This window comes from Gopherus evgoodei, chromosome 3 (assembly GCF_007399415.2).
Source record: "Gopherus evgoodei ecotype Sinaloan lineage chromosome 3, rGopEvg1_v1.p, whole genome shotgun sequence".
Classification (NCBI taxonomy): Eukaryota; Metazoa; Chordata; order Testudines; family Testudinidae; genus Gopherus; species Gopherus evgoodei.
In genome coordinates, this window is record NC_044324.1 from 118,509,573 (window position 1) to 118,535,555 (window position 25,983).

The 25,983-nt window shown below is 42.1% G+C and overlaps 1 protein-coding gene across 5 annotated transcripts in view; it reads left to right on the forward strand.

Moving 5' to 3' along the window:
* Nucleotides 1-952: 952 nt before the first annotated feature.
* ADGRG6 (adhesion G protein-coupled receptor G6) overlaps nucleotides 953-25,983 on the forward strand; it is a 175,485-nt gene continuing 150,454 nt past the window's right edge. For 2 of the 5 annotated variants that reach the window (XR_003999617.1, XM_030556457.1), the window contains exons 1-2: nucleotides 1,069-1,123; nucleotides 7,182-7,282. Coding sequence is in view for 4 of the 5 variants with exons in the window: in XM_030556457.1 (XP_030412317.1) it covers nucleotides 1,122-1,123; nucleotides 7,182-7,282 (103 nt within the window). In the remaining variant the exon portion in view is untranslated. Of the gene's footprint in view, nucleotides 1,124-1,625; nucleotides 1,676-1,769; nucleotides 1,837-7,181; nucleotides 7,283-25,983 lie in introns of those variants that run through there. The other 3 variants (XM_030556456.1, XM_030556454.1, XM_030556455.1) reach the window with 3 other exon arrangements.

The following is a 25,983-nucleotide window of genomic DNA, read 5'->3' on the forward strand; positions in this document are numbered from 1 at the left end:
GTGAGACAGTTCGGAGTCAGTGCATGGAATGTGTATATCGTCAAGGTAGTATGTGCATCGTGGGTCGGTGTGTGTATTCCTGGGTCATGTGTCCCTGGGATGTGTGTATGTGCTCCAGAGGTGGGGTGTGGTGTGTCACTGGCAGCAGGGAGGGAAGCACACTGCAGTGGGTGACCCTGGACCAATGTGGAATGTATCTCTGGGAGTGGTGTGTGTCTCAGGGTTGTTGTGTGCCACTTGAGCAGTGTGTCTTTTGGGGGGAGGGGGCAGGTGTGCGGTCTTTCTGAGGTGTTGTGTCCCCACTGTAGTGTGCCCTCCTGGAGCAGTGGGTAGTGAGTGGGTGTCTCTGGGGTGTGTACCCCTGAAGCAGTGGGGTGGGGGTCTCTGAAGCAGTGTGTCTCTCTGAGTAGTGCCCCCTCTGTATTGTATGCCCCCGGGACAGCGTGTGGGGGGAGCGGGGCACCCCTAGGGCAGTGTGTGGCGGTGGGGGTGTCGCCGGGGCGGGGTGTCCCCTACAGTGTGTGCCCCTAGCGGTCCGGGCCCTCTCTCCCGCTGCTGTTTTGGGGCCCAGGTCACTGCTGCCGGGTGGCGCTGCGCCTCCAGCCCGGCCTCCGAGGGGAGCGCCGCGGGCAGGGGACGGCCCGCCGGCTGCACTGTCCCGAGTCGCAGCCAGCAGCAGCAGCGGCGGCGCAGCCACCTGAGTAATCCCGGCCCGCTGGAAGCCGGGAGGCACCGCAGCTGCCCGGGGCCGGCCAGTCGGACCCCAGCGAAGGGGAGGGGTGGGCAGCGCAGGGACCCACCCTCCCACTCGCCACCCTCAGCCTCCCCCCCGCTCAGCACCCGCCCAGGGCAGCGGCAGCTGCTTGGCCAGTTCAGCCCCCGCTTTCTCCCGCCAGCTGCGAGAGGCAAAGCCCGGCCGCCGCGGTGAGCGGGAGGGACCCGGGCTGAGCAAGGGCCGCTCCCCGCTTTCCCAGCCCGCGCGGGGCTCTGCGTGTCTCGGGTGGGCAGCGGCTGCTGAACTTCCCGGGAAGTGCGAGCGAGAGGCAGCCAGAGGCGGCGACCGCAGCACAAGGGGTCGGTGGTTGGCACCCGCCGGAGCACAGCAGCCCAGTAATGTCAACATGTAAGTTTCGTCTCCCTGCGCTTTCCACGCTGGGGGGAGGAGTATTTTTACCCTTCGGAACAGTTTGGTAAGGACGGACTCTCTCCAGCTGCTGGGGCAGCAAACCGGTTTGTCCTTGGTCAAAGAGATTCAGGCCAGACAGACCGCATTTCTTTTCCCCTTAGCCAGTGATGAATCTCTGGTTTATTCTGTGCGGAAAGGTAGGGCTAGAAGAATGGACAAACCGTGTGGTCTGTCTGTGCACACTTGCCAACGGATACTGCTTGGCCAATATCTGGATTTGTCAAGGGAATGTTCTGTAAGATCCGGAGAAGACTGATTTTTTAATATATATATATATATATATATATATAATTTACAGTCAGTTTGAAAGCAGAAGTTACTCTTTACTTTCGATGCTTCCAGGGGAATATTGCAAAAACTATCCCATCGTGTGTGCGTGTGTACGTAGGTACACACGTACGTTATCTGGAGCCAAAAGCTCAACTCTTTCAAAGTGGAGTTCAGATCTAAGAACCAGATCCGCGAGAGGTACTCTTTCTAGCCAGCAAGGTACTGTGCCAAAAATAGGAAGGAACAGAAGGGAGAAGGAGGGGTCAGGCGGAATAAAAATTTAAGTCCCACTCCTCGCTGTTCCCCACAATCTCCAGCTGGAGAGAGATTGTTAGATTCCTGCAGCCTTTCGGAGGGAGAGAAAGGGCACCTTCACAAGGGTTCGTAGACGCTATCTTTGATAATCTATCTGGTCCAGGGGTTAGCCTTCCCCTCTGTAATTGTACTGAATCTTGGGCAGATTCCCAGACAGGCTTTTTTCCTTTGCTGACATATACAAAGGAGCTGTTGGAATCAGTGCTTCTCCAGCACATTCACACCTGGTGATACAGAGCCTATGATTGGGACTGAGTGAAAGCAATGATCCAGGCGCAAAGGGTAGATTTCTTTTACAGCATAAGGTAAAGTAAGAAGAATTTATGCCTAAAGAACAAACGTTGCACTAATACAGTGCTACCGCGTTAGTAATGTGAGGCATGTTGGTAACTTGCAACTCTAGAAAATTCAATTTGGAGGGAAATCCAAGGACCAAGAAAATATCGGACACTTACAAATGACATGTTTTAAACTGAAATGTGTATGCCTTACTGAAGGAAGATGAAGGTATTTTCAAGTCAGATGTTTGACTGGCTCAGAGCACGGTTGTATATGGGCAGAGTAAGCAGTACTTTAAAAACGAAAGTTTTAAATGGCATTGTCTGAAGTTAGCAATTTACAATTAAAAATTAGGTAGACTTGAAATGTACTCTTGTTAGTTTGCAGGAACTAAAACGCTAAGTAGTTGTCTCTCACTGGTTGTATTATAACTCCATAGTGATTCCATCATAAAATACTTTTGTTTCATAACTTAAATGACATGTTTTGAAATTGATGGTATCTCTTTTTCAAACTGTCAGCAGCATTTTTTTCTTAATAGTTTCACCCATGTCAAAGATCAAAGAAAATCCAGTCAATCTGCCTAGGGCAGAATTCACATCTCACTCTGGAGAACTCTGCCCAGGTTTTGAACAAGGTCCATGGTGTATGCAGATATGTCCAGTATGTTCTGTAGATGGGGTATTGGTGCATGAGTCAAAGGTGATTGGATTATTTAGGAGTAGTATGTATTTTACTCTGAAGTTGTGTACTTCCAAAAATATGCCGATGTTGCTTTAGCTGGATATTGTATATACAGTGTGGGATTTTTGGTAGTTAGATTTAGCAAGGCAAGCACTAAATTGGTCTTGAACAATGTCAGATTACCACCCCATTTATGGTTTAGATAAATTACATTACGATTTTGCTCTTCCAGAATGAATTGTGAATACACCCATTGTCTCCTGCACCATAGGAAATAGAAGTACAGTAGCTATGGGTTGCATGAAGTTGGTAGCTGGAGTGCTCAACTGGTTATGTCACAGCAGTATCTAAAATTGTCTTTTCACTGAAAAAATTGGTAAATGCTTGTTAGCCATTGTAAACTGCATTTATTATTCTGCAGAGCATTTACATCTGCAGAGGGATAACTGAGAGTTATCCTTTTATACATATTTTTAACAACTATAGTGACATTACATCCAACTATAATGGGATTAATGATAGTTACCAACTACAGTATATTGAGCTGCTTTAGCTACATGGATTTCTCTGAGGTCACATGCAGGTACTGGGTGAAGATAGAATCAGACTCACTGCTGTGAATTTTGCCTAAATTTTAAAGAGAGAGAAAAAGACATCACCTTGAGCCATGTTCACAGTTGTAGTGATCTGGTTGTTAGAGGCAGAAATAATCTGCAATTCTACTCCTCTGTAACAGACTTGTCATTCTTGTTACAGTTTACAATATTTACTTAATCCTTTGGAGGGTTTTATTTCATTACTATCTTAATATTCTTGTCTCTCCATTAGTTACGAATATGGCCCTACCAAATTCACAGCCATAAAAAATGCATCGTGGACTGTGAAATCTGGTCTCCTCCCATGAAATCTGGTCTTTTGTGTGTTTTTACCCAATACTATGCAGATTTCATGGGGAAAACAAGCATTTCTCAAATTGGGGGTCCTGGCCCAAAAGGGAGTTGCAGGGGAGTCACATGGTTATTTTAGAGGGGTTGCAGTATTGCCACCCTTACTTCTGCACAGCCTTCAGAGCTGGGAAGCTGAATAGCAGTGGCTGTTGGCTGGGCGCCCAGCTCTGAAGGCAGTGCCCCGCCAGCAGCAGCAGTGCAGAAGTAAGGGTGGCAATACCCAGGGCCGGCTTTAGGCCGATTTCCGTGAATTGGGCCCTGCAGTGTCCAGAAGAGGGGCCCTGCAAGGTAAGGCCCCAGAAGACAACTGCTGCCGAGGAAGGAGCCTTCGCTGAAATGCCGCTGGAAACAGTGGCAACCAATTGAGCTGCTGCCAAATGCCGCCGCTATCTTCGGCGGCAGTTCAATCGCTGCCGCTGTCTTCAGTGGCAGCTCTTTCAAATCAGGCCCCGCATGTCCTAAAGCCGGCCCTGGCAATACCATACCATACCATCCTTACTTCTGCACTGCTTCTGGCAGCATCTCTGCCTTCAGAGCTAGGCTCGTGGCCAAGAGGCAGCTGCTGGCCATTATCATAAGGACAAATGAGAGGGTATTACTGATGGTGGTGATTATTTGCCTGGTACCACAAGCACAATATTGTTAGTGTAATTGAACTTGTGCACAATTGTGTCAAGTAAGTCATTAATGCAGATTTTGAACAGTAAGGGAGCCAGCATAGATCCCTGAGGTAGACCATCATTGAGGGGGTGTGCTTTGATGATCTGCCCATTCAAAAGGACACTGTACCTTTGGTTGTTCAACACTGAGTTGCATAATGCTATGGCATTTGATGACCCTTGATGCCTTGAGCAATAGCCCATATCCCTACACCTCAGGTGGGATGGAGGGAAGGGGAGGGGCAGGAGCTAGTTTCCCGAACCGGGGTGGGGGGTTTCATGTACCATCCATGACCAGCACAATAGGGTTCTGGCCTCTAAGCACTACAACAGTTCAACCCCCACCCCCACAAAGTTGTTGTTGTTGATTAAGTCTTATAGGATCAGTTTAGTTTGGTCAGTTTTGAGAGAATCAGAGCAACATAAGACTTTTTAGAAGTAGGTAGTCACCAGAGACAATGTAGTCCAGTGGATTTAGCACGGAATTAGGCACTAGAAACTCTTGAGTTGTACTCCTTTTGCTGGATGGTCTTGAGCAAGTTACAATGTCTGTTTCTCAACTTTTCCATCTATAATATGTAGATACATAGCTCACAAAGTGTTAACATGTATACAGCACTTTGAAGACGGAGACAAAACCAGGTTTCTTTCAAGTCCAGCAGAATTGTTCTGATTGTTTGACAGACTGGTAAAGCTACCTCTGCTCAGAAATTCGGTCTGCTGGCTCTGTGAATTCTACTGGTATCAGTGAAAGTCCTGTGCACCATGCTAAAACTTTACTCTGTCAGTGGCTGCCATTAAATATTCAACACTTTGTTCTTGTAGAAATAGCAGTTTCTTCCTGCATTTGAAATAGAAGATTTCCTGTTACAGTCACCACCCCAATTGGCAAGTGTTGAGATTTTAATTGCATCACTGCATATAATTTGTTTTGTTGTCTCAACAGGGTAGATTGTCATCAACAACAACTTTCTAGGGGAATATTTAGGGTATCTGTATATGTATGAATTATTTTTTTGCATACTGTACAGCTCCCAAGTCTTGGCATTCTGTTGTCTGAGATGCTAACAAGAATTTATGGACCACTGAGTTGGAGGACAGTATTTCTATTGTCTAGTAATATGCTTATTCTGCTGTATCTGGCTTCATCAAAGAGATTCTTGTATTTCAGAGCCCTGAATGTTCTGTGCTTGTCTTTAAAGCTTTTAAAGTTTAATTTTACCATATCTCAGAAAAATAAATCAGCTTCAAGTTAATAATTTAACAAAACTTTCAATAAAGAATTGGACCTTTTTGTAGTCAGATACTTATATTAGAGAACAGCAGTTAGGTTTTCCTACAATCCATTCGCAACAGTTGATCTCATGAAATGTTATTTACCTAGGTCTGTAGCATATGTTTCAGGGGACTGATTTGAAGAACTATTACTTTTAAACTTGCATCATTAGTTGTTTCATCAGTTTGATTATTTTAGGATGCTTACTCATCTAGGCTTGTTGGTGTTTAAATTTTTTTCTTTTAAAAGCTAGAAGAGCCATTAGTGGACAAGATTTTAAATTTACCCCTGGCTTCCACAATCCGTTTTAAAACAATATATATGGAGTGGGGAAAGAGAAGATTTCCATATGTTTAAAAAAGTCATTTTTTTAATGATATGTGGTTTAACTGCCTGATGTTTTTTCTCTCACTAACCTCCCTCACATTCACAGCCTGACAAATGGCATTAAAGTTCATCCAAATGTCTTTTGGGTCAATTTATTTAATATTTGTGTGTGATGATGTTTTTTCGTTACTGCTAGTTCGGTGTTCTTGCCAGTCCATCCTGTTTCCTTCCTCATTCTGTCCCCTCAATATAACCCAACAATTTCTTACTGGAAAAAGGCCAGTTATAGGCTATCAGTACAAAATAGGATGAGACTGGTGTTGGTCAATATAATATGTGAGCTGTGTTTCACTATTTCTTCTTTGCTGTTGCTTGTTGCTGAGTTCTTGCATAAAAAGAGAAAACAGTACAATAGGTTACAATTAATTTTGGATCCATGGTTATATCTCCATAGTAAAGGTTGGGACTAAGTTCCATTATAAGCCTTATTTCTTGCTTGTCCATCTTCCACACACCATAATTTTAGCTAGAAACATTTTGATTTGGCCTAAAAATTGTCATATATGCTTTAAAGGCAAAGGAATGCAAATAGAATTGGCCAAACTATTTTTGTATTTATTGTATTAAATATCAAACCTAATTTATTTCAGTGAGAACAAGACTGGGCCTCTGGACACTGACAGTCAGAAAATACTGCCTTTTTAAGTTAAGGTTTCTATTTACTGTACAATATGTAAACCAAGGAATGTTATAGCTATAAAAACCTTAAGACTGAAAAGTGTAGGAAAGAACAGTTATGGGAAGAAAGGTAAATATTCAAATGCACTCTTCATATTGTCTATAATACGTCAGTGCATTGCAAATTCCAAAAAGAACCTTAATTCTACCCACATTCCTGCCCAGTCTCAACATACAGACCATATCCCTTTTACATCATCCACCCTACATGTTTTGAATATGGGCTACAAACTATCATAAACAACTGCTCACCCACCATGCATGGCTCACAGATCCAACCACAGTCCATCTTCTGGTTTGCCTGTCTATCAAACGTATGAACACCTTGTCTTTTATCTGCCATATAAAGACCAGAGACAACACTCTTTTAAAGCAAGGTTCTAAGGAACTCCATATTTTTCAACTGCTGGTGTAATAATAGCAGTATCTTAATTATTACTGAAAAATCAAGTTTTGGCTTGTTTAAAGGTTTCCTAAACTGTTGCTTTCTTGCTTCACAGGATGTCACCTGTGAATGATATGTGGTGCTATCACTGGAAACGGAAGCTGCAGCATTTTCTGTATTTATTGACTATCTACATGATATGTGCACAGGATTTGGGTAAGTGAGCAAACTATCATCTCTTTCCAATAAAAAGATCATGGGCCCAATTTTGATGAATAAGAACTAGTCTTATGTATGGATGTATTATCTATTTCTGTTACAGTCACAATTTAATATTTTGATTACATTGTAATTTGATAGTTTGATTTATGTTTTATGCTATTGCCAAGGTTCAGATTAGCTGTTTTTGAAAGAGTATTTCACTCATTCGTCACTGCCATTTCTTTTTCTTTAGCTAATTGTGAACCTTGACTTTGAGTTATTTGCTTGACCCTTTCTTCTGATTTTTCTTTGTAAGTTCTTGCATCTCTTCTGATTTTCTCGTTCATTTCCTCTATTGACAGAATAAGGTGTGATACTTAAATATTTTTTCCAAATTTGGGTATGTGGGCATGTGTGTGTGTGTAATGTAGCGACTCTTCACATCACAAATAAGTTGACCTTAAAAACTGTAAATGAAGGATGATGATGATTAATCTTAAAATAGTTTGTGAACATGCAATTTCAGTGATATAAAAATTGCTTCAAAAATCCATACAAACATAGAACAATCATATACTGGACAGGACATGTAATTAGAAACTCTACCTTTGTCAGTCTGTAGAAACTGGTGAGTGCAGAATCTTGTAATATCTTGAAATTATTGTCTGTAAACTGAAGACCTATAGATTTGATTTACCAAATACAGAAAGTATTTTAGGAGTTTCAGCAGTTTACTGCACAGTTCTTGAGCATAAGAAAACCTTGGAGCAGATTATGGCATGCTAATTCTATGTCAAATAGGAAATTTTCCAGTTACTAACTTCCCAATGGAAAGACCATACTAAAACTGAAAAACAGGGTGAAATATATAGCAATGTTCTGTTGTTCGTTTTAAACAAACAAGTAAAGAGCTTTGAAATTTCATTAGAGGTTATGTATTTGTTAAACTGTCCAAGCTGCACATTCATAGTTCCAACTGCACAACAGTTTAAGTGATGTACTTTTTAAACATAGATAAAATAGTATAGACACAAGTCTACATTTGGGGCCAGACTGTCTGCTGTAGCTGAGTAGTGCTCAGCACACCTGGGGTGTGCAAAGCTCCTATTTGAATCCCCTTGATCTTGAGCTCTCCAGCTGCCAGTCTGGTCCTTAGTGTAAAATAAACCAACTGGGGGACTGATCTAATTTTCATCAACTGTTTAGTGGGCCCTGTGTCTGGCAGTTGTGGAATGCTGGGGCACAAGGATGCCTCAGCCAGTCTCCCTAAGCTGGTCACTGGAAGGATCCAGAGCCACTACAGTACAACGGCTCTGTGCCATTGCCGGATCCCTCATTTGCAGGGGCATATATGCCAGTAGCTGGCTACACCAACTTTAAGGTTGCTTAATACCAGTGAAGTGGTACAAAGAAGCCAAAATGCACTTGATAATCGGAGACAAGGTGGGCGAGATAATATTGTTTATGGGACTTCTGTTGGTGAGAGAGACAAGCTTTCGAGCTTACACAGAGCTCTTCTTCAGGTCACCACCAGAAATTGGCCCAATAAAAGATATTACCTCACCCACCTTGCGTCTCTCATATCCTGGGACCAACACTGCATACTTGTTAATCAGGCATTTTGTTTTGAATTCACTGATTTGATACTTGTCGATTTTTATGTTTCTGTTTTTGTTTTGTTTCTCCTGTGTCTTTTGGCTAAAAAGAAAACTTGTGTTTTTTATGTGTTGTTCTCTTTATTTCTATTCAAATGTGAATGTGTATAGGCAGGAGTTTTCTATTGTACATTATTTTTCAATTAATGGAACAACAATCATCAGACACTTTAGATTGTTTATTCCTAGCTATCCTATTTCAATAGACAGATATATGTTTGCTGTTCAGCAATGAAGCAGGTCACAAGCAACATTTGTTGTTTACACTCTATTGAAATGAAAATGAGACATTTATGTCTCCTGTGATGTGATTTCAGTGGACCTGTCTGCAGACCCTTGGGTTTTCATTGTTAATGCTGTCCTTGCAACTCACAGGTGTGTGTTTCTTCTTTGTTAGGCTATAAACTGGAGATGCTATAACTTTCCCCCCATTTCTTTGTACTTTTTAATAGAAGTTTTGCTATTTGAGGTGTACTAAGCAGATGACAGCAGCCCTTTTAATGCATTACAGATTCTTTGCCAAGTTTTTTTTCTTTTTACTAAAGATGTATGTCAGTTTGGCTTTGGACACACATGGTATCCAGAATGTTGTTAAATACTATTGAAGTTAATGCAATAGAATAAATACCATAAAATCTGACATTCAGGCAGCTTCACTAGTGATCCGTGATCTCAGAAAGCTATTGATTTTTTTGCACTTTGACTAGCGGAGGTTAGATATGTGGAAGGATGATCATAATCAGATGCCTTTCTCATGGATTAACTATAGGGCAGGTAGTCAAGGCAAAAAAAGTTAGTCATGCCTTTGTCAGGGCACAAATGCAAAAGTAGTAATTTTACAATTAGAGCTTTGCGTGAGGATGCAGGATCAGGCCTGTTTTCAGGAAGAAAACTCAAGGGAACAACAAACACATCAAAAAACCTATAATAGTAGCAGAATTGTCTCTAAATAGAAGTTTGTTCAGAGTTTTCTGTGATGTGTCAGCAGCTATTTAAGGTGAACAGCTCCTTTTTTTATGAATTGGCTAGTTAAATGTAAACATACTGAAAGACAAGTGCAATAGCTCAGTGAATTACTCTAATATAGACCTGTTGAAAAGCACATTGAAGTCAGTGGAAACACTCCCAAGGATTCATAGATTTTAAGGCCAGAAGGGACCTTTGATCATGTAGTCTGACCTTCAGTCTAATATAGGCCATGAGGACTTTCCTGAATTAATTCCTGTTTGAATTAAAGCATATATTTTGCAAAAACTTGCAATCTTGATATACAGTGTGCTTTGGATCAGGTCCTGGAAGTTCATGGGACAAATCCTCAGCTGCTGTAAATTGTCATAGATCATTGACTTTTAATGGAGCTATAATAATTTACATCCGCTGAGGATCTGTATTCACCAGCAGGGTGAGAAATAGCGTATCTTTTCCCGGGGTTAAGGCTGCCAGCTTGAAATATACAAATAGCTCAATTTCTTCTGTAATTTGAGCAACTGGACCATTGGTTAACATAGGCCTGGTCTACACTACGCGTTTAAACCGATTTTAGCAGCGTTAAACCGATTTAACGCTGCACCCATCCACACAAAGAGGCCCTTTATATTGATATGAAGGCTCTTTAAATAGGTTTCTGTATTCCTCCCCGACGAGAGGAGTAGCACTAAAATCGGTATTACTATATCGGATTAGGGTTAGTGTGGCCGCAAATCGACAGTATTGGCTTCCGAGCGGTATCCCACAGTGCACCACTGTGACCGCTCTGGACAGCAATCTGAACTCAGATGCACTGGCCAGGTAGACAGGAAAAGCCCCTTGAACTTTTGAATTTCATTTCCTGTTTGGCCAGCGTGGAGCTCTGATCAGCATAGGTGACCACGCAGAGCTCATCAGCACAGGTAGCAATGCGGTCTCCTGAGAATAGAAAAAGAGCTCCAGCATGGACCGCACGGGAGGTACTGGATCTGATCGCTATATGGGGAGAGGATTCTGTGCTAACAGAACTCCGTTCCAAAAGACAAAATGAAAAAATATTTGAAAAAATGTCCAAGGCCATGATGGAAAAAGGCCACGCCAGGGACTCAGTGCAGTGCAGAGTGAAAGTTAAGGAGCTCAGACAAGCCTACCAAAGAAGCAAACGGAAGGTCCGGGTCAGGGCCAAAAACATGCCGCTTCTACGCTGAGCTGCATGCAATTTTAGGGGGCTGCGCCACCACTACCCCACCCCGTCCGTGGATTCTGAGGTGGGGGTTGTAATCTCAACCATAGCTGAGGATTCTGTGGAGGGGGAGGATGAGGAGGAGGAGGAGGAAGAGGAGGATGACCTTGCAGAGAGCACACAGCACCTCGTTAGCCCCAACAGCCAGGAGCTTTTTGTGACCCAGATGGAATTACCCTCCCAGCCCTCCCAAGCCACTAGCCTGGACAGTGAAGCCATGGAAGCGACCTCTGGTGAGTGTACCTTTGTAAATATGAAACATGGTTTAAAAGCAAGCGTTTTTTAATGATTGATTTGCCATGAGGGCTTTGGATGCATTCGCGGCCAGTAAAGTTACTGGAAAAGTTTGTTAACATGTCTAGGGATGGAGCGGAAATCCCCCAGGGACATCTCCATGAAGCACTCCTGGAGGTACTCCAAAAGCCTTTGCAGAAGGTTTCTGGGCAAGGCAGCCTTGTTCCGTCCACCATGGTAGGACACTTTACCACGCCATGCATGTAGCAAGTAATCGGGTATCATTGCATGACAAAGCATAGCTGCGTATGGTCCCGGTGATTGCTGGCATTCTTTATCTTGCTGTGTTATCCTCAGGAGAGTGGTACTGTTCATGGTAACTTGGTTGAAATTTGGGAATTTAAGTGAGGGGACAGAGATGGCCATTCCTACCGGGCTGTTTGCCTGTTGCTTAAAAGAAATCCTTCCTTGCACATAGCCAAGCTAGGGGAAGGAAATATCTCTGAGTTTTTTTGCGTTTGCCTATCAGGGATCTTCCCTGCTACCAGCCACGCGGTGGAGGGGGGCAGGGGGGTGATTAGCAGTGATCTTCCATGATACCAGCCATGTGGTGGGGGGAAGGGTAAAGCGATCATCCCACAGAATTGGAGGGGGGAGTGGCTTCTGCTGCTGAATGTTAACAGGAAAGAAGCGTCACTAAACGAGATTTGCTTGGTTTTGGGGAAAGGAGGGCACTGTGTATATGAAGGCTGCAGAAGCCGAAAGACAATGGCTTACCATGGCCGCATGCAAGCTGAATTCTGATGCCTGGGCCTGCGTCTGTGAGATCTGTAACACCAGAGCCGCAGGCACTCAATATTAAGATGCAAAATGTGACCTTGTAGTGAAATCACATGTGCTATGTAAGGTGAATAGTGTTGTTCACTGTGAAAGAGTATAACCATTGTTCTGTAAAACGTATCTTTTTAAATACTTCTCTCCCTTTTTTCCCCTCCCTCATGCAGCTGCACATTTTTCAAGTCTCCCTACTCCATCCCGAAGGCTATCTCAGATAAGGCGGAGGAAAAAGAAGACGCAAGATGAAATGTTCTCGGAAATCATGGAAGTGACCTGAAATGAAAGAGCTCATCTGAATGAGTGGAAGGACGTGGTATCAAATTACAGGAGAGATGCCAGTGAACGTGAGGACAGGAGGGACGCTCGAGGTGAGAGGTGGCGCCAGGAAGATCAGAGGTGTAGGCAGGAAGATATGCGGTGGCGGGATGCAACGCTGGGGCTGCTGCGTGATCAAACTGATATCCTCCAACGTCTGGTGGAGCTTCAGGAAGAGCAGCGGGGTCACAGAGTGCCACTGCAGCCCCTGTGTAACCACCGTCACCACTCACCATGTTCCATATCTTCCTCACCCAGACGTGTAAGAACGCTTGGGGGAAGGCTTCGTGCACCCGCCTACTCCACCCCAGTGGATAGCCCAACCAAAAGGCTGTCATTACACTGAAATGTTTTTAGTAGCCTTTTCCTTCCCTCCTATCTTCCTCCCAAACCACACCCGGGATACCTTGTCATTTCTCTTCCTCTTTTTATAATGACTTTTTAATAAAGAATACATGATTTTTAAACGATAGTGACTTTATTTCCTTAAGCAAGCTGTAATCGAAGGGGGGAGGGTGGGTTGCTTACAGGGAACGAGTCAATCAAGGCGGGTGGGGGTCATCAAGGGGAAACAAACACAACAGTTACACTGTACCCTGGCCCATGATAAAACTCGTTTTCAAAGCTTCTCTGATGCGCACTGCTTCCTGGTGTGCTCTTTTAATCACCCTGGTGTCTGGCTGCGCGTAATCAGCGGCCAGGTGATTTGCCTCAGCCTCCCACCCTGCCATAAAGGTCTCCCCCTTACTCTCACACAGACCGTGGAACACACAGCAAGCAGCAATAACAAAGGGGACATTGGTTTGGCTGAGGTCTGAGCGAGTCAGTAATGTGCGCCAGCACACCTTTAAACGGCCAAAGGCACATTCTACCACCATTCTGCACTTGTTCAACTACAGGCTGAGCAACTCCTGACTACTGTCCAGGCTGCCTGTGTATGGCTTCATGAGCTATGGCATCAAGGGGTAGGCTGGGTCCTCCAGGATAACTACAGGCATTTCAACATCCCCAACTGTTGTTTTCTGGTCTGGGAAGTAATTCCCTTGCTGCAGCCGTTTAAACAGACTAGTGTTCCTGAAGATGCAAGCGTCATGAACCCTTCCTGGCCATCCCACGTAGATGTTGGAGAAACATCCCTTCTGATCCACTAGTGCTTGCAGCACCATTGAAAAGTACCCCTTGCGGTTTATGTAGTGGGTGCCCTGGTGCTCCAGTGCCAAGACAGGGATATGAGTTCCTTCTATCGCCCTGCCACAGTTAGGGAATCCCATTTCTGCAAAGCCATCCACTATGACCTGCACGTTTCCCAGAGTCACAACCTTTCGTAGCAGCAGCTTAGTGATTGCTTTGGCTACTTGCATCACAGCAGCCCCCACAGTAGATTTTCCCACTCCAAATTGATTCTCGACTGACTGGAAGCTGTCTGGCGTTGCAAGCTTCCAGAGGGCTATTGCCACTCGCTTCTCAACTGTGAGGGCTGCTCTCATCTTGGTATTATGGTGTTTCAGGGCAGGGGAAAGCAAGTCACAAAGTTCCATGAAAATGTCCTTATGCATGCGAAAGTTTCGCAGCCACTGCAAATCATCCCACACCCACAAAACTATGCGGTCCCACCAGTCTGTGCTTGTTTCCCGGGCCCCAAATTGGCATTCAATAGCTAGAATCTGCCCCATTACCAGCAGGATCTCCAAAGCGCAGGGGCCCGCGGTTTGAGAGAATTCTGTGTCCATGTCCTCATTGCTCTCATCGCCACGCTGCCGTAGCCGCCGCCTCCTCCTCGCCTGGCTTTGCAGGTCCCGGTTCAGCATAGACTGCACGAGAATGTGCGAGATGTTTACAACGTCCACGATTGCGGTATTGATCTGGGCAGGGTCCATGCTTGCCGTGGGTATGGCGTCTGCACAGTTCACCCAGGAAAAAAGGCGCGAAACGGTTGTCTGCTGCTTTCAGGGAAGGAGGGGTGAGGCTGTACCCAGAACCACCCACGACAACTATTTTTGCCCCATCAGGCACTGGGATCTCAATCCAGAATTCCAAGGGGTGGAGGAGACTGCAGGAACTATGGGATAGCTACGGGATAGCTACCCACAGTGCAATGCTCCAGAAATTGACACTAGCCTTGGACAATGGACGCACACTGCCGAATTAATGTGCCTAGTGTGGCCGCGTGCACTCAACTCTATACAATCTGTTTTACAAAACGAGTTTATGTAAAATCAGAATAATCCCATAGTGTAGACGTACCCATACTGTGCTCTTAAAAATCAGTATAAAAAACAAACCAAAACAAAAAACACCTCATTCAAAGTTTAGGAAGTGCGCTTTCCACTTCTTTTAAAATGTAGAAATGCACATGGAATGTCATCTCCAATAGCCTGAACTCTGTTCTGTTCTACCCTATGCACTTGTTGCATCTTGGACATAAGAGTATGATGTTATGAGGAGTGTGGCCTAGTTATAGGGCACTGGCTGGGGACTCAGAAGACCTGGTTTCTGTTCCTGGCTCTGCCGCTAGACTGCTGGTTGGCTGTGGGGACATCACATCCCCACTCTATGCCTTACTTTCCACATCTGCAAAAATGAGACTAATGATCATTAGCTCCCTTATAAAATTCTTTGAGATCTACTGATGAAAAACACTATGAAAGAGCTGGGTGTTGTGATGATGATGATAATAAGAGTTTTTAATAAGGATGGCTTAAATCCATCCCATTTATGTAGCGGAGAGACTCTGGATTCCCTGGCTTTGTTTTTGTATAATATGTCAACAATATGTAAGTTGGTCCCCTGAACATTGGCATAAAATCGATCTGAATTTTGATTCAGCATTTAGGAAATTGGGAGATCCAGATCCATTATATCTCACAGTATGACAATGTTTTTTGCCATGGAAACCCTACATGCATTTGGGAAATTGTACTGAATGGTTGGCTTAAATAAGGACATTTTTAGGAAGAGATGTAAAAGTCTGTCTTTTTACAGTAACCTCATATCATCTTAAATGAGGCAGAAGTAGTTTGATCTAGTGAAGTAAAAACATTAGGGTTTAATCTCCTCAAAATATATAATTAACCTTTCAACAAGAGTTCAGTTAGATCACTTCTCAGGTGTTGTAGTTGTGGATGCATAGGAAGTTGTCTGGTCTTTAGAATAGGATTGTTTCCTGATTTTGGTTGCTCTGTGGATTGTAATACAGGATCAGAACCAAGCTTGTTTAGGTGACCTTAAATGTATGTTTCAAACTCCATATTTGCTTTCCAATTTCTTTTTTTAGAGTATAATCTCTTCATTGAATTTCCAGTTTTTCTAATGTCTGTGCCTTTTGAGGGACTTGCAACTTTCTCTTAAGAATTTTTATCCCCTTAAGTAAATGCTATAAATCTACAATCTTAACTATAGCTTAATCAATTTTAATGTATTCAGGATGTGGAAAAGATATTTTAAAAATAAACATACATAGAAGGAAACTATAGTTTACAATAGTTCCATACTATATCCCCTTCTAGTGCTATTATGGAACCACTGTGTTGCAGCTGATATCACCCAACCTGTGGCAGAGCCTGATCTGAAGATGTCAGTAGCCATCTTTTGACTTCAGTCTTTCAGTTGACTTCAGTGGGTTTTCAGTTAGGTCCATAGAACTAGATGTAGGGAGAAGAGTAACTGTGTGTCATGTGATATCACAGATAGTGGTGTTCATTGGAGTGTAGGGAACCATGTTAGTCTTTCCAGTGGCTATCTAAAAATATTTATTATTTGAACATAAGAATGGCCCTACCGGGTCAGATTGTCTAGCCCAGTATCCTGTCTTCCAATGGTGGCCAATGCCAGGTGCCCCCAGAGGAAATTAACAGAACAGGTAATCATCAAGTGATCCATCCCCTGTCACCCAGTCCCAGCTTATGGCAAACAGAGGCTAGAGACACCATTCCTGCACATCCTGGCTAATAGCCATTGATGGACCTATCATCCATGAATTTATCTAGTTCTTTTTGAACCCTGTTATGGTCTTGGCCTTCACAGCATCCTCTGGCAGGGAGTTTCACAGGTTGACTGTGTATTTTGTGAAGAAATACTTCATTTTATTTATTTGAAACCTGCTGCCAAATAATTTCATTTGGTGACCCCTAGTTCTTGTGTTATCAGAAATAGTAACACTTACTTATCTACTTTCTCTACACCAGTCATGATTTTATAGACCTCAATCATATCTCCCCTTAGCCATTTCTTTTCCAAACTGAAAAGTCCCAGTTTTATTAATCTCTCCTCATATGGAAGCCATTCCATAGCCCTATTAATTTTTGTTGCCCTTTTCTGAATCTTTTCCAATTCCAATATGTCTTTTTTGAGATGGGGCAACCACATCTGCACACAGTATTCAACATGTGGGTGTACCATGGATTTATAGAGAGGCAACATGATATTTTATGTCCTAGTATCTATCCCTTTCTTAATTATTCCCATCATTCTATCTGCTTTTTTGGCTGCCACTGCACATTGAGTGGATGTTTTCAGAGAACCATCCACAATGACTCCAAGATCTTTCTTGAGTGGTAACAACTAATATAGACCCCCATCATTTTATATGTATAGTTGGGATTATGCTTTCCAATGTGCATTACCTTGCATTTATCAACACTGAATTTCATCTGCCATTTTTTTGCTCAGTCACCCAGTTTTGAGAGATCCTTTTGTTGCTCTTTGCAGTCTGCCTGGGTCTTAACAATCTTTAGTAATTTTGTAACATCTGCAAATTTTGCTACCTCACTGTTTACCTCTCTTTCCAGATCATTTTTGATTATGTTGAATAGGTCTAGTCCCAGAACAGACCCCTGGGGGACACTACTATTTACTTCTCTCCATTCTGAACACTGACTATTTATACCTATCCTTTGTTTCCTATCTTTTAACCAGTTACCAATCCTTGAGAGCACCCTCTCTCTTATTCTGTGGCAGCTTACTTTGCATAAGAGCCTTTGGTGAGGAACATTGTCAAAGGCTTTCTGAAAATCTAAGTACACTATATTCACTGGATCCCCATGGTCCACATGTTTGTTGACCCCCTCAAAGAATTCTAGTAGATTGGCGAGGCATGATTTCCCTTTTGTTTGTTTGTATTCTTCAAAGGAAAGGGCCAGAGAAGAGAGGGTGTCCGGAAGATCTTCACTTCCGCATACCTAGAATAGAAATCACTGAGGGGTCTGGATATACACAAACTGGGAGCCAGGTCAGGGGATTGGAAGGGTTATCCACATGTAAAAGAGCCAGGTACTAGTTTAGGATGTGACCCTATCCCCATGTAAGGAATACAGGAGCCAAGTCTGGGGTGTTTGTGGAAGGTGGTGATTGCAGCTAAAGGTGGGATTAGGGTGCCCACTTATATAAGGGTGTGAAGCAGGTCTGGAGATGAATGTCTCCTTCCCTCCCCCCATGAACAGAAGCCTGGTGAGAGCAAGTTTGGAGGAGGGGGAACAAGGCAGAAAGCATGCTAAGATAAGGTTAGTGTGGATTAGCAGGGAAAGCTAGTACTGTGCACTACTGTTAAAATTGTTTCAGCTTTATCTTTAACATGCCTTTCTTGCCTACACAACTCGGGAAGAGTGTATTTGCAACTGTTCTGAACCAGCCTACCCTAAACAAGGGCCAAAGATCTTATCTCCAAGTGAGTGCTGAAATAACTAAAAGCAGAGCTGCTTATCTTTCTCCCTCCTACCATGTGTGCAGTAAGGATTGAAGTGCCAAGATACTATCCAAAACAGTCAGTGTAATTCTGCATATACAGCTGAGAGGCAGGGAATGATTTGATAACTTAATTACTAACACTTTGCAAAAATTCTCTCCTGGCGTCACTGGGGTGGGGATAAGTGTGTAGATGCTGTGTGTAAGTGGAAGTGACATTTCTGACTCATACACACAAGTACTTAGAAAGTTAGGAAACCTAAAGAAGTTTCAGTGAAAAGGTATCTGCTTTCCCGCTGGCTAGAGGAAGGATATCTAATTTCTCAACTCTCTCCCGAAAGATACCTTTTCACTGAAACTTCTTTAGGTTTCCTGACTTTCTAAGTACTCGTGTGTTTGAGTCAGAAATGTCACTTCCACTTACACACAGCATCTACCCAATATAATAGATGTGCATATGTACATGGAAGTTGAGAGGTTAGGTATCATAATCCCAAGATTCTCCCTAGTAGTCCTGTAACACTTTTATTTATACCCTTTCTATGTTAATTTCCCTTCACATTTTAATGTAGTCCAAAGCAATATCAAAATAAGCACTTTATGCTGTATTTGTTTAATGTCCAGATTTATGCTCTAATGGGGTATGCATTGAGACCATTTATGGATTTACATCTTTTGTAGAAATCTGAGTTGCCTCTTTTATACACCCCTGCCTTGACCAGCTAATTAATGTGAAAATAAGTGTCAGCTGGGATGATTAGTTCAGGAAGCAGCCTCTTGTTATCTTTGTTTATTTTATTTTTTAACAATACATTTTGATTGAACTGATTGTTATCTCCCTTGAAGTGTTTTGAACTTATTCTATTAAACATGAAAATATTACCTTAAAAGCTTGCTGGGTTCCCCCTCCTGCCCAACGTGGAACTGTAGCCAGAAAGTAGAATGCAGCTAAACACCACTGAAAATTCTGAGCTGAAGAGGAATTGGCAACACCTGGTCTATGCTTTCTGCTAATTACAAAAATAGACTTTATATAAATAAACCAAGGGATGAAAGCATCAGTCAGGAAGGGTAGTAATATTTTTAAAGCACCTGTTGAAGAGTTTACCTTGAATAAAGATCATTTGCTTATCCCATCTAATACAGTTTGTGGAAACTGTAAATTACATATGATATTGTGTTTGCTCCCAGTAGCAGAGCCAAGAATAGAGCTCAAACCTCCTGACTCACAGTCCAGTCCAATAGGTCACATTGCCTCTCATAAATGTTATGTTGTAAAAAGGTTCACCAAGTTGCTATACTCCTCATCTGTTCCCTTAGCAGGATGAGTGGCTTTCATTTCAGTATCTTTTATTCATCAATTTTTTAGAATTCTACTTTCCTCTACCATGAATTATTGATATCAGAAATATTGGATCATAAAGCAGATATTTTAGCTGAGAATAGGACATCCCTCAAGTAAGAACTGATACGTACATAAATCTAGCAAGTTTGCCAAATTCATAGAAATATCTTAAAATAAAATGAGTAATGGATGGGTAATTAAAATAGCTGATTTCATGTGCCTGCCACCGTTTTATTAACTTTGGTACCACTAAAGAGTCAATATTTGTCAATAAATGCCAGGCCCCAATCTTGTAGGCACTTACTCACATGCCTTACATTATTCGCATGAGTAGTTCCACAGGATGTTGAATCTGGTTACATAATGGGATTGCTGAGGTGATTAAAGATACACATGTGCATGTTCACTGGTTCAGGGCCTCATAGATCACTGTCTGGTAACTGTGGATAAATGCTGGATTTATAATGTCAGCATTTAATCACAGCTACTACATTGAGATAGCTGAGATAGCACAGATTTGCCTTTATACAAACTACGTGGACTTTGCTAAAAATAAAAGGCTTTTATTTTACAAAAAATTGAAACAAGCAGAGTGAAAGAATTTTAGTCACTGCTGAAAAAATAGAAAATACATCATATTACTCATTCAGATTTTAAGATTTTGTATAAATACACCTGCATAAATAAAAAGTCACACTTGCTAGTCGTCTGGCTGCTGCACCATCAGTATTTCCTCCATTCCTCTCATCTGAAAGAAAAAGTAAAGTTGGCTAAGCACGGGATGTAAAATTTTTCCACACAGTTAACTAGAAATGCAGCACAAAAATAAATTATAAGGGAAAACGATATGCCTTTAACATGACATGTTGAACAATAGCCCCAACCTCCCATCACTACTACTTGTGAACCACCCCATTGCCTCAAGGTCAGCTACAAAAGAAGCATCAATGGGGAGGGAGCAGGGGGAAGTGGCTAGTGGCTACCCTCCACCTTAAACATTCGGACCTGGTAGGTTCTTGCCATGAGAATCCAAGTCTCCTAAGGGAACAAAAAATGGTATCTAGCAATGACAACCCAGTAAAATGTATAATGATAGTAGGTCAAAATCAGATCATGTCCACAATAATATTTAAGCAATAGGGTTCAAGTCATACTGGAACTCTACAAAATGCCTTTCCAGCACTTTTTTTTGTGTGGAGACAGAATGGTGTTCCAGTACTTATGGTAGTACTACTAGAAGTATGTTACAACTCAAGTACTGCTAAGCAAGCGAGACTCTTCACAGACCTCAGTAAAGACTGGTGTCCCTGGCTGAGCCACACCCTGCATCATGCCATTACAGAGTGGAAGTCTCCACTGCGTCTTTGCTCTTTTATATCATAAGGCACATTCTGAAGAGAATACTTGCACCTGCTGTTGGCACAAACTATGCACCACAATTTGTAGTCAGTGTCTGATAAAACTTAAGGACAGAAATTGAGCCTCCAACTAATCAAACTACTCTCTCTCTCTCTCTCTCTCTCTCTCTCTCACAAATAATAATAATAATAATTAATAATAATACCAGCTATGAATTTGTGACAATTTTAGTAATAGACAAGATCATTTGTAGCAAAGGAGTTAATCAGACAGAATTTGCCCTATCTTGTAATATTTTTCCCTGTCTTTCATTTTGGATTTTGTCCCACTGTCTTTAATATTTGGACCTTCACAGTTTGAGCAGTTCATTCATAATTGCATTGTTATTAGAAAACAATTTTCTTTTACTTGTTGCTAATTATTCTCAAGGTTTCCCTCTCTATGGTCTTCCTGTCATCACTTTCTATCTGTAAGCTTCCTGTTTTGTAACTTCTATATAGCTCCAGTAGCTTGCCAGTTTTGAGCTGGATTGTTGACGGCATGGCACTTGAAACTGTAGGGCATAATTTTTTTCTTTTAAAAAGAAAGGCATTTGAGGCAATAGAACCCCTCACAGTTGTAACTCAGTTGTTTGTTTAATATTCTGAAGCTATTGGAATTATATTTTATAGTTAAAATTTGAAATTTTTACTATTTCATGGGTGCTATACATTTATTTTGTTTACTAATGAGCATATTCTGTACAATTAAAAATTTACTTCATATGTTCGTGTATCATTTTGCATGCTTTTTTTCAAAATTTAGGTTTCAATTCTGAAAGTACTTATTCTGGGCATTCAGGTGTAATCCCATTGTCTTCAGAGGGCCAACTCATGGAAATGAGTGCTACACCCAGTGGTAAATATGTGCACGATTGGGCCCTTATCCAGCAAGAAAAACAGAAATGTGGAAAGAGCTTAATACAACTGGCCTGATTATTTAAAGGGCGCAATATGATCATAGTTTTTTTCAAGTTCTAGCTTTTTTCCATTATGAATACAGTTCAAGATGGGTGTCAGGATACTGAAATTCCCCATCTTAAACAGAGTTTGTTTTGTTCAGATACATGCTCTGGCTGCTCACTGTTCTCCTAATTAATGGTGCAGTGACAAACCCATTCTATCAAGCTGAGGTCATCTTTTATCAGAACTCATTTATGAGGTGGAGAAAAAGACTTCATGGCTGAAGTTATCACAGAGGCATTTGTGGTAAGAGATACAGTCCTGAGTGTGTGGTTTTTAGGTGGAGGGGGTGGGCTGGAGAAGTGAGGTTATGGCTACTCTAGAGAGCTTTCTTGTCAGCTTAATTAATCCACCCCCAATGAGCAATGGCAACTATGTCAGTGGGAGAAACTCTCCCACTGACATAGCACTGTCCACACTGGCACTAAGATTGGTGTAATTTATGTCATTCAGGGGAGGTGACTTATTCACACCCCAAAGCGACATAAGGTATACCAACCTAAGTGATAGTGTAGACGTAGCCGCAGTGTGTTTCTCATTACCTGCCTGGGATTTACAGGAAACTATTAGTAACTGCATCTGAATTTAAAATCTTTTAATAACTTTTCTTCTGTGTCTACTTTTTCCAATTCTCCAGCATATTAGCATATTTCATACTAGATATGTGAAAGAAGCTGATACCCAGGAACCATACTGTAATCACATCAGCTTAATGCTGCAATCATTAGAATGTCCCAAAGACTATGGATATGATTTTATGGAATGAAGTCTAAATAAAGTGGAATAAAGTGTGCATTCATGTTTTCCCTAGGCATTGAGCAATTATCTCAAATGAGATTTGACTGTTTCTGTGTTTTTGACTTTGTAAAATATTGTTATTACTTAAGAAATCAACCCTATAATATACACTTGAAAAAATACAAGCAGAAAAAATTATAGCGTTAACTGAAAGCAGAATTGGTTAGAAAGAAAACTGAGACCTCTTTTGCTTCTTAATTTTGTGTATGATATGACTAATTGAGGAACTGGAGTTGCTGCAATGGGATTTTTTTTCTATAAATAAGCAAGCAAAATCGGATGGTACAAACAGATCTAGTTATGTAATGGTATGGTTTCCTGTACTATAAAATCTAGACTTTTTTTCTTTAAACTGTTAAAGCCTGACATACAATATTTGTTTTTTAGAGGGCAGCTTAGTTAACCTTATTATCAGTCATATGCACCTGTTGGATAGATGAGATGTTTGTCCATTGTATTAGTAATTAATTTTTTTTGTAATTCTTTAATTCTTTGTGGAGATGGAGGGCCCCAATCCTGGGTTGTATTCAAGTATTCTCAGCACACCTCAGGAAGTGGGAGAGCAAATAAGACAAAAGTGGTTTTAAATAACCTGATCCTTCAGCTGCCTAGCGACCACATGGTTTCTGGCATCACAGCTTAGAGCAGCCTCAACAGTGTAGCTCTAGCTTACACCCAGCTGCCTTCAAGGGGCTATTCCAGTAGCCAGGGATCACCAGTGAAGACATCCCTGCCATCTCCACCTTCCCCTGCCCATGCCCACTTCACGAATGGCCAGAATAGGAAGTGGAGTAACAGGGTATGTCACACAGGGATTTGTCCACATTGGGGGGTGGGGAGGAGGGACTAGCCACTTATACTGGTATAAAACAGCTATAGCATAGACCAGGCCATAAAACTATCTACAAATTGGAAAGTTTATATTCTGTTCTGTCAATTACTGAATAACCCATAAAAGCAAATTACAGTCAATTATGTTCTCTCCCTGCTCCAGGTATTTCAGTTAAGAGTTGATGATTGCTTTCTGAATAACAGAAGCAGCATCAATAGCAGTAGAAAATGCTTCTTTTGTTTAGCTCTGTACTTTTCTCACAGATAGCATTTTAATTAAGATCGCTATTAGAAAGTGACAGTGAGGCTCAAGAAAGCATATCTATATGTAAACCCCAGGGAGATTACCTAGATTCCTGGGGCTCTGTCTGCTGGCCGCTCAGGGAGAGGCACACTGTCCCTGGTAGAGAGGGAGAGCCAAGGCAGACTCAGAGTCCACCCGGCAACCTATAGGGAGTGAGATGCACTTCTCAGGGAGTTCAGGAAAGGGGAGAAGCAATTTTTTGAGATAGTCTGGAGCCAGCCAGGGCAAGGGCAGAAGTGGCTGTGTTGGGAGCTGGTGAGTCCCAGGCCTGCCTGCAGGATTCCCCCTGAGAAGTGGTCTCTATAGACCTAAAAGCATGATCCCTCAACTGGGCTTTTCCTTCTCCACTGATGATTCCCAGTTTGTAGAGTTTTGCTGGGAAACTTCCCCAGCCAGGCTGGGTTCGCCCTCCAGCTCCCTGGGTGAGACCAGTTCAGGGCTGCTGCCTGCTGTCTGTGTTTCTGGACGCTGGGCTAGGAGACTACAGTTTGGATTTTAGTACGGTTCTGTAATCTGCGCCTTGAGGCCTGCACCCCTTCGTGGTGAGGGGAAATCCTGGGACCAAAGCAGCCTGATTCCTGCTTGAAGAGGATCCGTGCTAGCAGAGATTAGCCCCTCTGCAGTGACTGAGGAGTCCAGAGTCATCTCTGAACCTGAGGATTGTTCATGGAGTTTGTGAGTGCACCATCTTTTAGCTAATCAGTCAGGGAATTTTGTTTTGGGGACCCCCTACTCCCTGACCTGTGTCCTTAAGCCATGGAGTAATGGGGATTTTATAACCTGCTGCATATTAAACCTGTGAAGGGATTTACCACCTTCTCCCACTTGTGAGTCCTTTGAGCTGTACTGAATCCAGTCAGCCACACTGCTAAATCATTGCAGTGAAGAATTTTGTGATCATAGGTCATCAAGGGCCCCAACAAAGTATGCATACCAATGGGACACTAATCTTACATTTGCTACATCAAGTCACGTGACTGGGAAGAATCACAAATATTATAGGAGTGGGCACCAGTAACCCTAAAAATAGTGTTTTATCCTGTTATGTTATATTTGTCTCCTGTTTAATATAATTATTGTGTTAACTATATTGTATGTGTTTGTGTTATTTCTTGGAAGTCTCCAACTATCTGGCAAGTAAGTGGGAATTATCCTGTGATTGGAGTTTTCCTCCCAAGCTGCCCTGGTGACCCTGTCAGGAAGGAGCGAGGGGGGTGGAGGCACTGCCAAATGAATTCATAGAAAAAAAATAAAAATACAACCTGCTAAGTGGGTGGCGGGATCCAGAAAAACTGAAGCCTGTAAGCAAATTGGCATTAAAAAGGTAACTGGAGAGGGGGCGCTACATATATATACGGATATACAGGTAGCTAGATAGATATAGATATATTACCTGTGTGATAGATATATATGTGTGTGTGTGTGTGTGTGTATATATCCGTATATATAATGTGTGTGTATATACACACACACACTGGACCATAAAGCCATATTTTTCACAGTAATATAATGTCAAGTAAGTACTTCCAAGACCCTTTGCCAAAAAGCTAGTGACAGTTACCTATAAACAGTTCATGCCTTCTTTGCTTAGCTGTTTTCTTTTTTTTCAGCTGATGCACTTAGTATAAACTGCATGAAGGAACCACTCCTCCTTTGGTGCTTCATCCTTCATTGACTCTGTCCATTTCTGAAGTGTTTGAAGCTGTTACAGAATGTCTATAAAATCTCAAATGTTGAGTGACCGTTTGGCAATTTAATTACAGTAATTATTAGCTGCTCTCTGGATGCTAAGAAAAGACTTCCTATTCTGTTACGTTTGGATACCTAAATTCTCTCAGATTTAACAATGGAGAGTATCAAGTGATGGAAACATTGCTGAGATGTCTTTCCATATTTGTAAAATCTCTTTCATAGAGATTATTTTCAAACATTTATGTTCCCTTGTGATCTTACCAATTTTCCCTGGGTAGTCACTACTCTGAATACTAATGAGGGACTATTCATTGTTAGTGTGTTAATTTTTTTTTTCAAATTTCCACATTTTTTAATGAAAAACAGGACATATCTGTGAGAACTTTTGGAATCCCCCCCAAAAAAATTTCATTTTTAATGTTAATTAGTTCTTGTGACTTCCTGAGAAGACAAAGGG